This window comes from Dioscorea cayenensis, chromosome 5 (genome assembly GCF_009730915.1).
Source record: "Dioscorea cayenensis subsp. rotundata cultivar TDr96_F1 chromosome 5, TDr96_F1_v2_PseudoChromosome.rev07_lg8_w22 25.fasta, whole genome shotgun sequence".
Taxonomy (NCBI): Eukaryota; Viridiplantae; Streptophyta; class Magnoliopsida; order Dioscoreales; family Dioscoreaceae; genus Dioscorea; species Dioscorea cayenensis.
Genome location: NC_052475.1, coordinates 31580359 through 31594475, shown reverse-complemented (window position 1 = coordinate 31594475; position 14117 = coordinate 31580359). Strand labels below are relative to the sequence as shown.

The following is a 14117-nucleotide window of genomic DNA, read 5'->3' as shown; positions in this document are numbered from 1 at the left end:
TGTAGAGAATTAAAGGCAAATAATTTTTTTAAGGAAAAGTGAGGTGATCAGTAATTTTATACCTTTTAGAGGGTGATATGTAAAAATCCGTTGGGATTTATTTCCTTAAATATTGTTATTATGTTCAAATTTCCCTCCCTCTATCTATTTCTCTTTCTCTCTCTCTCTCTCATCGCGTTAGGGTTTCCGAGTTGAAGGCTTGCCGGAGATTCTCGGAGCTGAGGTGATTCTTTTTGTTCTATATTATAGTTTGGTTTGGATTCGTTAGTTTTTCTTGTCATTCAGTATTTATCCACCAAGTAGTATTTTTGGATTTGATCGCATTTGGTATGTATCTTCTTTACTTTAATTCCTGTGTTAATCTGTTGTTTGTTGATGAATTCCAAATGCTAGAGGCCCAGACACCTTTTATGTTATGGTATTGTTGATTTTTAATCTTGGCTAAATTAACATGTAGCTTGTTTTATAATCTTGTTTGCTGAATTGATTTGGGAGTTCTTGTTCTATCTTGTTTCTCTTGTGATATTATAGCAATTTCAACTGAAAATAGTTCCTGAGATGCAGGGAAGAAAAGATTTGCCATTCAATGTCTCTCCAAGCTAACCAATTTTAAAAAAAAACCTAAACTCCAGATGTTAATCTTCCATGACTTTGTTTGTACCTATCAAAATATTTTTAAGCGTTATCTACGTATTGCTACTTATATTCCCCTTTCCTTGGTTACTATTTGATTCCTTTTCTATATATATTTTGATAAGCTGAGAAGGAAAATATTCAGTGCCTCCATTGAGAGTATATTCCCATTCTCCCTCATCCATGTTGTTAGTTTAATCATAGGAAGCTTTATTTTTATTTATTTATTTATTTATTTATTTATTTTGAGAAATGTGAGTAAACCATGGATTGGGAGCCTTAACCTTTGAAGAAAGCTAATTGTAGATGCTTGAAAATTTCACAAAGATATATTTGAGATAATTAAGACTTGAGAGTTTGATGTATCTTTTAATAAGTTCAGGGGCATCTCGTTTAGACTTAGAAATGATTCCTTTTATCATGGTCCTGCTCATTCAGTGCATGTGGCATCAAACATTTAAATACTTTTCGTCAATTTGCGAGCGAATTACCTCACTAGTGAGGAAAAAAAAATGGGATCAATTTGAATCATTAACTAATTTCTGTATGTGCTGTTATACGACTTTTGAAAACCCCATTGACAAAAATAAAGCTCTAAATGAAACATTGGAGGAATCAAATGGGATGAGAGATGACAACGAGTGCCAGGTGTCTAGTCCTTTGACCTGCCCATTTCTACTTTAGATGGTTAGGGGGCCATCAGAGACAAGGTAATTTTCTGCAGACTGGTGACTGGTTCCTCCTTACTGATGTGCATTCTCAGAGAAGGTTTTTCTTTTGAACTTTAAAATTCCATGAGGTTTTCCTATTTTATTTTCCAATCAGGACGGGTATTTCTATGTTGTTAAGGTATGGAGATAGTTAGCTTTAACGGTATGAGTCTTGGTGTGGGTGAACTCATTTTGATCAAGAAGTCTTGAGATGGTTGAGCCATTGGATCTTAGACTTCTTGAAGGTTTAAGTGTGATACCTCCGCACTTTTCCACTCTCAACTTAGAGGGTCACTTTATAAATTTAAATATATATCTGGGCACAGGAAGAAACCACATGCATTAACTAAGAAGAATCACACATTCATTATTTTATACTATTTATTTAAGTGGAGAAAGAGAACTGGTGTGAGAGTATATCTCAGAAAGTTGGGCAGCCCTCTTTTACTATCCCTGGAGCTGTGGGACATGCAGCCAATGGACAGTGGTCATTGCTTTGTTGTCCCCACCAGTTCACTCCATAAATTTCATAGTTTTGGAGAGCAAAGAAAGCAATTACACCCATGAAGGCAACACCAGCATCTAGACCTGCAGATAACACATAGGTGTGTCTTGCCCACCAGTTCTTATACCTGCGATAGACGAAGTAGTTGAAGAATATCCCAACAATGCACCAGGTAATGTAGTGCACTGACTTGGCAGCTGGCATGGCCATTATTGATCCAAAAATGACTGGCATATTGATGAGTGGGATCCATTTCTTCTTAGGGAATGCCCGAGCTAGCAACCACACTGGCACCGGGGCCAAAAGACCGATTAGAAAGAACCAATTCATTTTTGTGTATAGTCCACGGGAGCCGAAAATTCGGTTCGGTCCAACGACCCCCCAAATTATGGTTATGTTATAGGAGACATCTTCCCCTGGGCATGTCCATGGGCTTCCTGCAGGTAACAAATTTGCATGGCATATATTTTCAATGTTCGTTAATATCCACCATGCTGTTGCAAAGGAGACTGTGGATGCAGCTATTGTCCCAGCCAGCTGGAATACCATCAAACCGGAGAATGTTATTCTAGCAACTAGTTTAAATAAATCATGAATTTCTCCTACCCTATATAAAATTTCAACATGTCAACTGCTTTCATTTTTTTTATTTTTTATTTTTGGTCTGGATTCCATGATAATAATGCTTATTTGAAGAAACTGAACTTTTTAGGCTGGAAAGTCAGAATTGTATAATGGCATAATCAGAATTAGAAGGCAAAACTATGCTGCATTATGTAAGCCACTTGGTCAAAGTTTCTCATATAGGAAATCATTTTTTGAAAGCATGACTAACATTTTTGCAGCAAGAGTAATGGTGTTCTTTTTGACTGATTTTTCTAGGGATCATAAATGCTTTCTGGGGAGCATAGCCTATCTTGTATATTGCCATTGTCATGACAGAAGCATATGGAATCTCAATCTCACGATGCCTCATAAGTAATTCAAGTAGGCTCAATGATGACTCTTGACTATCAATAATGTGAAGCTTTATTTATTTTTTAATATTTTATGAAAGTAAATAGAATTCATAATGTTCTTTTTATATGAAGTAGTACCTGCATAATAAACATTGATTTTGGTGGGATTTTCATGTAGTGGCCCAACTTAAAGTCAGAGATGAACCATAGAGCTTGCCCCATGCCTGTAACTCCATAGCACCTGAACACCATATTGGCTAAAGGTCGCCCAGGGTACAAGTATCCAAAAATCATCTCCGTGATAACACCTATTCCAGCTCCCTGTGCCACAAGCAAAATAATCTTAAAACATAGCAATTTTGGCTGACCTCCATTTCTTACTTCATAGATCTCACTTCTCTGGACCAAACAAATGAAGAATGCTCCTTATTTGATGTTAGGATTGAATAAACTTAGCAGTCAAGTGAGATTTCTTCTAGAGAAAAAAGATTTTTTTGGGGAGCTAAAGTAATCATTGTGATCTGTGGTTAAATGACTACTACCAGATTATGGAAGATAGTTCTGAAATAATGGAAAGAATATATATTTAGGAATTTTCATTTCTGGAATTGCATAGCTACTCTGTCCTTGTGTAAAATTCTGATGGTTAATATTTTGAAATCGTGTTGCACTTAGCATTGTAAGACATGGAAGTTCAGAAGTATACTATGCAAAAGTTATTTAACTAATAAAAGAAGGCTTGTGTGTCATTCTTTTTAATAATGGTTATGTAATTGGAATTTCTGTAATGGTTCTCCTGTATTTCTTTGTTATGTCTTCATGATCAGAACATTTATGGAGATTTCTGTTTAATCTCCCTAGACCAGTTTCCCCTTTAGTGTTATAGTTTCTTTTGTTGCTGTTATTTAAAAAGCACAGACCTGATTTGTAGTGGCTACTAGAACTGCTACAGGGAACAGGAAAAATAAAGCCATGGCACATGCTAAAATGATCCCCCAGTATGGTAGCTGCAGCTGTCCATTGAATCCTTGACAGGTGAAGAAGGACAGACATAAACTTATTACCAAGATGGTGGCAAACCACCATTGCGGGACGGGCTCATAGTTTCTCTTCATAATTCTTCCATGGACATCCAGAAACTTATCTTCAGCTGTTACTGAAGCCTTGCGCCACAAATCCAAGATGGTGCTAACAAAAGTAGAGCAAAATATCAAATGGTTAGTCAACGTAGTTGTAAAATCTTAGACTTATGAAAGAGTGGAAAGAGGACTACCTGCCGTAGAAAAGCACAACATGTGTCAGGGAAGACATTAGAGATGCAAATGCAAACCCATATCTATAAGCGAAGAACATACTGACATTCATTCTGTCATAACTATCATATGCAGCATAGTCTATTGTAAATGTCTTATCATCAAGGATGCGAGTTATGTTATACTGATTCCCGGCAGAGTCATAGACATTGGAAGTAAATATAGGGTACCGTTTGGCATTGTAGGCATTTGTATAGTAGGCAATGGGCACTAGCACATATACAACAAGGACAAATCCTGCCATTGTGTTGAAGATGGAAAATGCTGGGTTTGCTAATGGACTCCCAAGGAAGCCAGACACAGTCGTCCAGTCGAGTCCAAATGAGCCAATGCCAAACCCACTAAAGCCAGAGCCAATCTGCTGTGCTGTTACAGAATTCTTCCATATCCAGCAAACAAAGGAAAGTGCACTTATGGAAGGGAAGAAATAGCCGGGGACGATGTAGTAGGCAAAACTGGAGACAAGGACTACTATGAAGAACTGCAACCTGGACAAATGACCCTTAGGTCTCTTCTCATCCTCATTCAGTGCCCTGCATTTTATGTGTTGTCAAGCAATCTGGTGAATATTCAAATTTCTCAATCTAAGTAGATATTCTTTTAAATGCAGCATCAAAAATGAGATCATGCACCTGAAAAGGGAGACTCCTACTAGGTTCCCCGGCCACCACATATAAGGTGAGTCCACTAGGAGCTTCCTAAACATGCCAGCAAATCCATATCCAAGCAACTGCAATTTGAACAAAGAATAATATCATTCTACTGATTTAAAGCAGCAATTACTTGTTTTTTATCATTCATACATGAATCTAAAACTTGTGTTTTGAGTGTTTCAATGGGAAAATTGTCAGTCAGGTACCTGAGTTGTTTGAGCAAGCAACATGGCTGCTATCGGGTTGAGTCGTCGGTGATAGAAAGCCTTCATCAGTGTTACAATGTCAAGTGCAAAGCCACCATAACCAGCACCGGCAAAGAGAGTGATAAGTACATGCTCTTTCAGGCTGAACGGTCCAGGGTTCAGTGAAAAAGACCAGTTTGTAAGTGGAACTCTTATGAGCTTTGTTGGCAATGTGGCTGCCATCAGTTTCCCAATTGGCAAACTCACTAACTGAATACAGACTGATGATACACCGATCGGATTCTGGCGATAACTGAAGAACTGATTTACAAATGCAAGTAACATGCATGACGTGAGTCCTATGACCCATGTCCTGAATGTTAAGCATGGTATATTAGGGTCATCGGTGATTGGCACGATTAGGCGAACTTCTTCGATTGGACTGTCATTAACCTCCTCTGCGCAACATTTTTTTTGCACAGGTAATTCAATGCTTGATTCACTCTTTGCATAGTTTATTTTTGTGTTATATATATATATATATAATAAACATTTTTCAATATTTATAATTAACAAGTAAATATGATTTTAAAAAAAAAAAATTGGTGGAAGAATTCTTACCCAAACTTAAGATGTTTGGTTAGAGGTGGTTAAATAAGCTTAAGCACATGGTCTGCGTGCTTATCTTAGTTATCTTTCTTCAATGCAATTCATGATATATATATATATAGCACATGGTCTGCGTGCATATCTTTGTTATCTTTCTTCAATGCAATTCATGATATATATATATATATATATGTCCTTATGCATTATACTTATGTTTATGAATTCTTATGAAATAGATGACAAACTCCCTGCAACCGTCCTGTGAGAATTAGATATACGCATTATGCGTGCATCAGGTAGTAGATTGCTTGCCATGCATGAAGACTATGTTAGTTGCCATTGTCTCTAACTAACCAACTATGATATTTAAAATTTCATCTCAGTTTATTATACCGTGCATCTATTTATATAAGAGTCATAGAAATAAGGTTCTAAGTATTAATGAAACAATTTGAACTTCATGCATAGACGTATAATGAGAGTAGTTGTGATTCATGATTGATACCTATAATTTTCACAGAAGGTGGTTCTTTAGTGAACTCAGACAACTCAATAGAATGAAGACCATCTTTGGTAGAGTCCCCCATCTCTCTTCTTCAAGCTTAATGTTTCATGCTTGTTTCATGCATAGCTAATTAGAATAACATGGACAATTCAATGAGGGATTTGTGGTATTTCATATACTTTTTATAGCCTTAACCAGTTGTTGCATTCTGCATGCCTTTGAACTCTTCTCCTTCATTCACTCTAAAATAAAGAAATGAAAAGAGAGCCTTGGACTTTCATCTTCATCTTCATCCTCTCTTCGTCTACATTCATTGAAAGTTATTCTTGGTGGAATCATTTTGGATGCCAAACTACATATCCTGTCATCTAATATTATATGTATGTATTAAAAAAAATTCTTATAATTTTTTAATTACCATTATGAAATTAATTAATTAATTATATACTTCTTTTTTTTTTGAAATAGCATCTATCTGTAAAATACATTATGAATGATTATTATTTTATTATTTTTAGTGGGTATTAATTTAGGACTAAACGTCATATACCTAAATTTAATCTTTCATTTTTTTTTTGGGCAGTGCTCAAAAATTGTATCCTCTTCTAGGAGATAGAGGATATTTTTATTATAATCATTATTATTTTAAAAACTCTAATAAATCAAAATTTTCATATCTTTATTTAGTAGGTCTTTTACCCCTGTACTCCTAAGATATTGGAGTAACAAAACAATTGATGGAAAAACAAAAATTTAAACAAATAAGGGTCATTCCAAACCTATACGAGATGGCTCCATATGGATGATTAGTATATTGTTTTTTATTTAAATATATTAATAAACATTTTATAATTTGTTTAATCTAATTAATATTGTCCGTTCTTTTTGTGTGATGCTTTTTGGGGGCGTAATAGAGATCATAAACAAAGACAAGTTACTTATTAGCCAAATGGTATTCATCTCTTTCATATTTCTTACATTCAACTTTTAAAACTAGTTAATTTCATGTGGCTCCAAATTAATTTCTTTAATAATTATATGTGAGACCACAACTTTTCTTTTTTGCCAAAATAAGATCAATCAAATTGGATAAAAATTAATTTAAAAAAATTTGCATGATGTATTAAAGTCAATAATGTTTTCAAATGGTTTAGATAGTCCTTAGAATTGTTATTGTTTTTAATAGTCTTTAAATTTATCATTTTGAAGTAGTGTGATCTTTGGTTTTATTATTCCCTTTGTTTAGTTTTAATATTGTATCTTTCAACCTATAAAACTGTAAACCTTTGTTTCTCTTTTTTTTTTTTTTTAATAAGAAAAGGCTTTTTTTGTTTGAAATAAATTATGAGTACTAATAAAGAAATAGGCCATTTCCCCGTTTTTAGGAGTTTTATTTTCAATTTTCTTGTTATTTTTATATATTTTATATTAAGTTTTAAAGACCAGTTGCAAATTTTGTAATTTTAAAATCATAAATTGAGCAAGAATTAAATTATATATTTACAGATCCATTTTCTTGAGACTTAATTTTGAAATATCATCTTTCGGCCGGCCAAATTAGGGTTTCCGGCAATTCCTGGAGCGAAAGTGATTTTTTTTTTTCTCTTTCTCTTTTGGATGAGTAGTGCTTGAATTCATTGTGGTTTTCTTGAGTCTAGAATCAATTTTGCATGATGCGATTTGATTCGCATGTTTGGAGTTAAATTAGTATCTGAAATTCTCTTTGTTCATTTCAGGGCTTGTTCTATCTTCAGTATGTTTTGTGATAATTCAAAAATTTCTGGTGGAAAAGCTCCTGTTTTGCAAAGAGAGAGAATGTTCCATTTGCATCTTCCAAACAAAAGAATTGAGGCCAAATGCTCAACTTCACAAGCTAAGAGTCTTCTTGAACTTGGAAGGTTACTTTTTTATTATTAGTGTCCTTCTTGAATTGCTATTTTTGGATTAAGCCTAACTTATGTGTGAAAAGTTTATACTTTTCTTGTCTTGGTTTGGGTCTAGTTGTTACCTTTGCCATCTAGAGTCTATATCTATTCTGCCTCATCTCTTTGGTTTTGCTTGGTCTAGAGAGCATTTGTGATGATTAAATATATATTTTATTAGGCTCTATTTTTTATTTTATTTTATTTTATTTTATTTTATTTTATTTTATTTTTGGAGTGATAGTAATATATGCTTAAAGTATAAACGGTATCAACATCTTTGAGGTGGAGTTGTGCTTCAATTATATTTTAGTATGAAAGGCTAATCATTCAGTTCCAATGTAGCAATTTTTTTTAAATTGTTTGTTTGCTTATTTTGGATTGTATTAATATGTTTATCTTTATTTTCTAGTGATTAAGGTCTTTGTTGGTTGCGGACAGCAGATTGAAAGCGAACATGAACTCCTAGGATTTTTGACTGATTGTGCCTTATAAAAAAGAGTAATAGTGAGTCTTTTTTTTGTGTCTTTTATAAGTTTATATTTTTGATATTCAATTACATAGAGGAAAAAAAAAACATTTTTTTGTAAATTGTTTGTTCCTTTGTTCCTAGTGCATATGTAGCATTTGTATCTGTCTTTGAATGTATGATTTTTTAAAATATATCAAATAACAGAGATAAAAGGACTGAAGAACCTGCCCCTTGAGCATTTATTTGCTTGTCTTGATTTTGTTCTGTTTAAGGGTTTATTATTTGCTTGTCTTGATTCTGTTCTGTTTAGGGTTTATTTGGTTGGCCATGTTTGATCAAAACAAAGCTGCTGAAATCTGGTGTTAAAGATTGATGTCATGTTTCTCTTTATTTATTTTTTTAATAGTTTGATTCCAATTTGCCAAGAGAACAAGAATCACACGTCAGTTATGCATGAGAATCTTCAAGTAAACCAAGTAATCTGTAATGCTTACTTATATTTGCTGCTTTTATTGTAGATAAGATTTGTCAGGATCTAAAAATAGGAAGAAAGAAGGAGAACTGGTGTGATTCTGTACCTTAAAAAGTTGGACAACCCTTGACTACTATTCCTGGAGCAGTTGGGCATGCTGCCAAAGGGCAGTGGTCGTTACTTTGATTTCCCCACCATTGCAACCCATATATCTTGTAGTTCTGCAAACCGAAGAAGGCAAGCACAGCCAAAAAGGCAACACCTGCATCTAGACCAGCAGACAACACATAGGTATGCCTTGCCCACCAATTCTTATATTTTCGATATATGAATGAGTTGAAGAATATCCCAACAATGCACCAAGATATGTAGTGCACTGATTTGGCTGCGGGCATGGGCAATATTGCCTCAAAGATTACCGGCATGTTGATAAGTGCGATCCACTTCTTCTTAGGGAATGCCCAAGCTAACAACCACACCAGCACTGGGGCAAAAAGACCAACTAGAAAGAACCAATTCATTTTTGTGTAGAGTCCCCGGGAGCCAAAAATTCTGTTTGGTCCAACAACACCCCAAATGATACTTATATTGTAGGACATATCTTCCCCAGGACATGTCCATGGGCTTCCTGCAGGTAACAAATCTGCATGACATATATCTTTGATGTTGGTTAATAGCCACCATGCCGTGCCAAACGAGACAGTGGATGCAACTATCGTCCCGGCTAACTGAAATGTTGAGAAAACAGTTAATTGTAAAATTTTAAATATGCCCAAAACTATGCATGTCCATGGTGGTTAACTTGAAGGAGTACCTGCATGATGAACATGGATTTTGGTGGGATTTTCATGTAGTAGCCTAACTTGAAGTCGCTTATGAACCATAGAGCTTGTCCCATGGCAGTAACTCCATAGCACCTGAACGTCAAATTGGCCAAAGGTCTCCCGGGGTATAGGTACCCAAAAATCATCTCTGTGATGACTCCTATCCCAGATCCCTGCACGGTTAACAGAATTATTAAAAACATAGAAATATAGTTCTCAATTTAATGAAATAGGATTCGAGAGCAATATCTGGTCTTCATCTTATTGAATCTAGTTCTCAATTTCATTGAATAAGATTTAAAAGTACTGTCTAGTCTTCGTGTTTTTGTATCTTACCGCGCTCTCACTCTCTCAGTAATTCTGAAGATTTCTTATTACTTTCTTTAAGAGTAAAACTTTAGCCGTTATTTTTTATTTTTCTTCTTGTTCATTAGGACTACGGACCTGGTTTGTTGTGGCTATTAGCACTGCTATAGGAAGCATAAAAAACAGAGCCATGGCGCATGCAAACAAGATCCCCCAGTATGGTAGCTGCAACTGTCTATTGAATCCTTCACAGGTGAAGAAGGAGAGACCCAGAGTTAAGACCAAGATGGTCATAAACCACCATTGTGGCACTTGTTCATAGTTTCTCTTCATAATTCTTCCATGGACATCCAAAAACTTATCTTGAGTTGTCGCCGCAGCCTTCCGCCACAAATCCCAGATTGTCCTGTCATTTCTCAGATGTTTGATATGCAGGTCATGAAACCAAAGCAAATGGGAAAAAATAACTGGATATGATGGCAATTCACCTGCCGTAGAAGAGTGCAACATGAGTGAGAGAAGCCATAAGTGTGGCAAATGCGAACCCATATCTGTAGGCAAAGAACATACTGACATTCATCTTGCCATAACTGTCATATGCATCATAATCTATTGAGAAAGTCTTGTTGTTGAGGACACGAGTAATGTTGTAGGGGTGCCCTTTAGAATCATAGACGTTGGAAGTAAATATAGGATATCGCTTGGCATTGTATGCATTTGTGTAGTAGGCAATTGGAATTATGACATATGCTACAAGTATAAACCCTGCCATTTTGTTGATGATGGCGAATGCAGGATTTGCCAATGGGCTCCCGAGGAAGCCTGACACGGTAGTCCAGTCAAGTCCGAAGGAGCCGATTCCAAACCCGTTGTAGCCAGAGCCAATTTGCTGCGCCGTGATGGAATTCTTCCATATCCAGCAGACAAAGGAGAGAGCACTTATTGAAGGGAAGAAATAGCCGGGGACAATGTAGTAGGCGAAGCTCGAGATGAGGACTATCATGAAGAACTGCAGTCTTGAGAGGCGGCCTTTTGGCCTCTTCTCCTCCTCATTCAGTGCCCTGCATGTATTGGTAATCACATGAGAAACACCAAATTAATCAAATGCGATCTCATGTATCTACCTGAAGAGTGAGACCGCTACAAGGTTTCCCGGCCACCACATGTAAGGAGAGTCCACAAGGTACTTCCTAAACATTCCAGCAAATCCATATCCCAGTAACTGAAATTTCAAACACAAGCAATCCTTGTTGTTATCTTAGTGTCTGAGATTTTTTATATGAAAATTAACAGTCACTCATGACTCACTTGTGTTGAATGGGATAGCAATAAAGCAGCAACTGGATTGATACGTCGATGATAAAAGGCCTTCATAAGGGTGACAATGTCGAGTGCAAAAGGTCCGCTGGCACCGGCATTCGCAAAGAGTGTAATAAGGACATGTTCTTTCAAGCTGAACGGTCCGGGGTTGAGCGAGAAGGACCAGTTTGTGAGCGGAATTCTTACAAGCTTGGTTGGCAGTGAGGTTGCCATCAGTTTCCCAATTGGTAAGCTCACTATCTGAACACAGACCGATGATATACTGATCGGATTCTGGCGATAACCGAAGAATATGTTCACAAAGGAGAGCAACACACATGCTGTTAGACCTATGGTCCATGTTCTGAATGTCAGGCAAGGCAATGTTGGATCATCAGTGATTGGAACGGTGAGTCGAACTTCTTCAATTGGACTGTCATTAACCTCCTCTGCACATTGTTTGACCAAGCAGACTAAATTCAATCTGTGAGTTTCACTAGTTTTTAATTTTTATTATCTATGAATAGACGAAAACGTTTTTCACTTGTCAAAGAACATGCAAGTATAGTAATGCATAATTACAATGACTTGAATAATCTCTTAGGGATAAATTCTATAAGAGATTTATTGTGTATTTTGTATTTCAACTCTAGTCTCCTCCAAATACAAAGCATGTGAGAATCTCTTGACTACGCATTTTGTTCTCTTCCATTTTTGTATTTGTGCTGAAGACTAAATGTTTTGCTTGCAAATATGTCCTCACAGATATTCTAATCAAATCCTTTGTTGTCTCATATATGTATGTGTATATATATACTGTTATCATGCGTTTTAGTTTAATGACTTGACTGTGATCTTTAAATGACTAAAGTACCCTTATCACATGTATGCACATGTGTGGTTCTATCATAATGAATGAGGGCAGATCTGTCTTTATACTTCTGTTATTTATTTATTTATTTATTTCCTGAATTTTATGGAAATTTTGTAATTTGTATGAGGAAATTCTATCCACCCAGCTCCTTCCTCCTCATAAAAGAGATGATTAATTTTTATATTACTAATTCTAAATATCTCCATATTTTCATTACTTGTATATCTTTATTTTTGGCATGTTTTCCCCAGATAAAATTAATAAGTTATTAATCTCAACTAACGTTGTGAGAGTTAATACCTCAACCTCTTATTTAGCAAGAGAAATAATTTGTGACGGGTTAAAAAAATTTACATAAATTATTTATGTTATAATTAATATTATTATAAATATTTTATTTTAAAATTATGATTTAATCCCTCAACAGCTCATGCTAAATAATTGGTGTTACCAACCTTGATAAGATCATTATTTTATATTATTATGTCCTGATTTTCTTAAAAATAATGATTTGATCATATTTTTAATGAAAGATGTGAAAAAGAAAGCTTTGTAGCTTCTTGATTTCTCATGAACATATTACATGTGTAATGAATAGGTGCAAAAGTAATGGCCGTTAGTTGTGATGATCAGCTGGGTGGATGTGACAACTAATACCTTTTAATTATACTTTCTTATATACAAGGCATTGCCTAACCATAATTGCTACTATTTATGATTCACAACACTATTTATATATATATATATATATATATGTTACTTTTAAGTACTATTTATAAGCCATTAACTAAAAGAGAAAATTTTTTCTGTTGGTGTTTTATTGGAATTCAATAACCTGTAAAAAGAGTTCTTTTTCCTCACTACTCTGAAAATATTTTTTTGCGTTCATATTTAAAATATATATATATATATATACATAGTACTTGTGACTAATTATATCCAAAGTTTTTCCTAGCACTATCTCCAAAGCTTAAAAAATTATACTCCATATGGGAAGGCAAGAATCAATCTTGTGCCTATTTCCAAAGCTTAACTTCGTTTTTCACAATCTAATAATAACATTTTTTTATATATATAAATTCATTAAGAAAAATGATAAACATGCAAATAATTCTCCACAATGAATATCATTTTTCTTTCAACACTCATAAAACTTTCGGTCATTTTTTTTTAAATTAATTTTGTCTGTATTAATTGATACGTGATCGAGAATCTATAATATTGACTATGCTAATTTCTAGGACCTAAATGTCTTGATAGAAACAAAATTATGGTTTAACTATTTTTATTTAAAAATAAATAAATATTTTCATCTTTATTTATATTATCCTTATAACACCTTCCAAACATATTTGTAAAGTGTTTGTATACATACATACAATATATATTGAAAAAAAAAATTGCAAAGCATGTCTATGTATATATACATATATAGATGCAGAAAAAAAAATAATACACAGACATGCAAAATTATTATACATTAGACTAGTATTTTGATATTCTCCCTAAGCACAAATATTATAAGAACAAGATCTAGCTAGAAAGACAAAGCTTAGCTCTGATCTCCTCTCTCTATACAACAGTAAGACTACTTCATATATATTTATATGAAATTATTAAAATTGAAGTAATTAAATAAAAGGTGGTAAGAATATATAATACCTATCATCTTGTCTGGAGTTTGTGGTTTTGTGAACTCATGAAGCACCTCCATTGATGATTAATATTGGTGATGAGCTTTGCTCACTATTATTCTTCTGCACTCTTGAACTTCAAGAGCTTCTCTCCACCCAAGCTTTTATAATGTTACTGATCTATCCTATGGCAATTTGGACTCTCCTCCCTCCCACCACCAATCAATAATTAATTTGTTAAC

At 34.6% G+C, this 14117-nt stretch overlaps 2 protein-coding genes and 2 long non-coding RNA genes across 4 annotated transcripts; 2 read left to right on the top strand and 2 right to left on the bottom strand.

Moving 5' to 3' along the window:
• The first annotated feature begins 166 nt into the window (after nucleotides 1-166).
• Nucleotides 167-3882, top strand: LOC120261726. The gene is made up of 3 exons (XR_005536628.1): nucleotides 167-223; nucleotides 2731-2835; nucleotides 3749-3882. It is a non-coding gene; the product is annotated as an uncharacterized LOC120261726 (long non-coding RNA).
• Nucleotides 1666-6207, bottom strand: LOC120261723 (oligopeptide transporter 1-like). Its single transcript, XM_039269707.1, has 7 exons — nucleotides 6073-6207; nucleotides 4980-5416; nucleotides 4753-4850; nucleotides 4081-4653; nucleotides 3728-3995; nucleotides 2946-3128; nucleotides 1666-2385 (listed from the first exon to the last, which is right to left on the bottom strand). Exons 1-7 carry the CDS (start codon nucleotides 6152-6154, stop codon nucleotides 1765-1767), a joined length of 2262 nt encoding a protein of 753 aa, XP_039125641.1. The 5' UTR covers nucleotides 6155-6207; the 3' UTR covers nucleotides 1666-1764.
• On the top strand, nucleotides 5354-9070 carry LOC120261725. The gene is made up of 3 exons (XR_005536627.1): nucleotides 5354-5440; nucleotides 7809-7970; nucleotides 8985-9070. It is a non-coding gene; the product is annotated as an uncharacterized LOC120261725 (long non-coding RNA).
• On the bottom strand, nucleotides 8944-13993 carry LOC120261724 (oligopeptide transporter 5-like). The gene is made up of 7 exons (XM_039269708.1): nucleotides 13904-13993; nucleotides 11377-11816; nucleotides 11193-11290; nucleotides 10557-11129; nucleotides 10207-10474; nucleotides 9753-9935; nucleotides 8944-9666 (listed from the first exon to the last, which is right to left on the bottom strand). Exons 1-7 carry the CDS (start codon nucleotides 13953-13955, stop codon nucleotides 9046-9048), a joined length of 2235 nt encoding a protein of 744 aa, XP_039125642.1. The 5' UTR covers nucleotides 13956-13993; the 3' UTR covers nucleotides 8944-9045.
• Nucleotides 13994-14117: the final 124 nt, after the last annotated feature.

Bases quoted from the DNA above. Each gene is read 5' to 3' on its own strand.
- LOC120261723 (XM_039269707.1), bottom strand. From the start codon at position 6,154: ATGGGGGACTCTACCAAAGATGGTCTTCATTCTATTGAGTTGTCTGAG. The intron at 4,654-4,752 runs GTGCATGATCTC...CATAAAATGCAG, and splicing joins GTAGGAGTCTCCCTTTTCAG to GGCACTGAATGAGGATGAGA. The intron at 3,129-3,727 runs GTCTGTGCTTTT...CTTGTGGCACAG, and splicing joins TAGTAGCCACTACAAATCAG to GGAGCTGGAATAGGTGTTAT.
- LOC120261724 (XM_039269708.1), bottom strand. From the start codon at position 13,955: ATGGAGGTGCTTCATGAGTTCACAAAACCACAAACTCCAGACAAGATG. The intron at 11,291-11,376 runs GTGAGTCATGAG...TTGAAATTTCAG, and splicing joins TGCTATCCCATTCAACACAA to TTACTGGGATATGGATTTGC. The intron at 9,936-10,206 runs GTCCGTAGTCCT...TTAACCGTGCAG, and splicing joins TAATAGCCACAACAAACCAG to GGATCTGGGATAGGAGTCAT.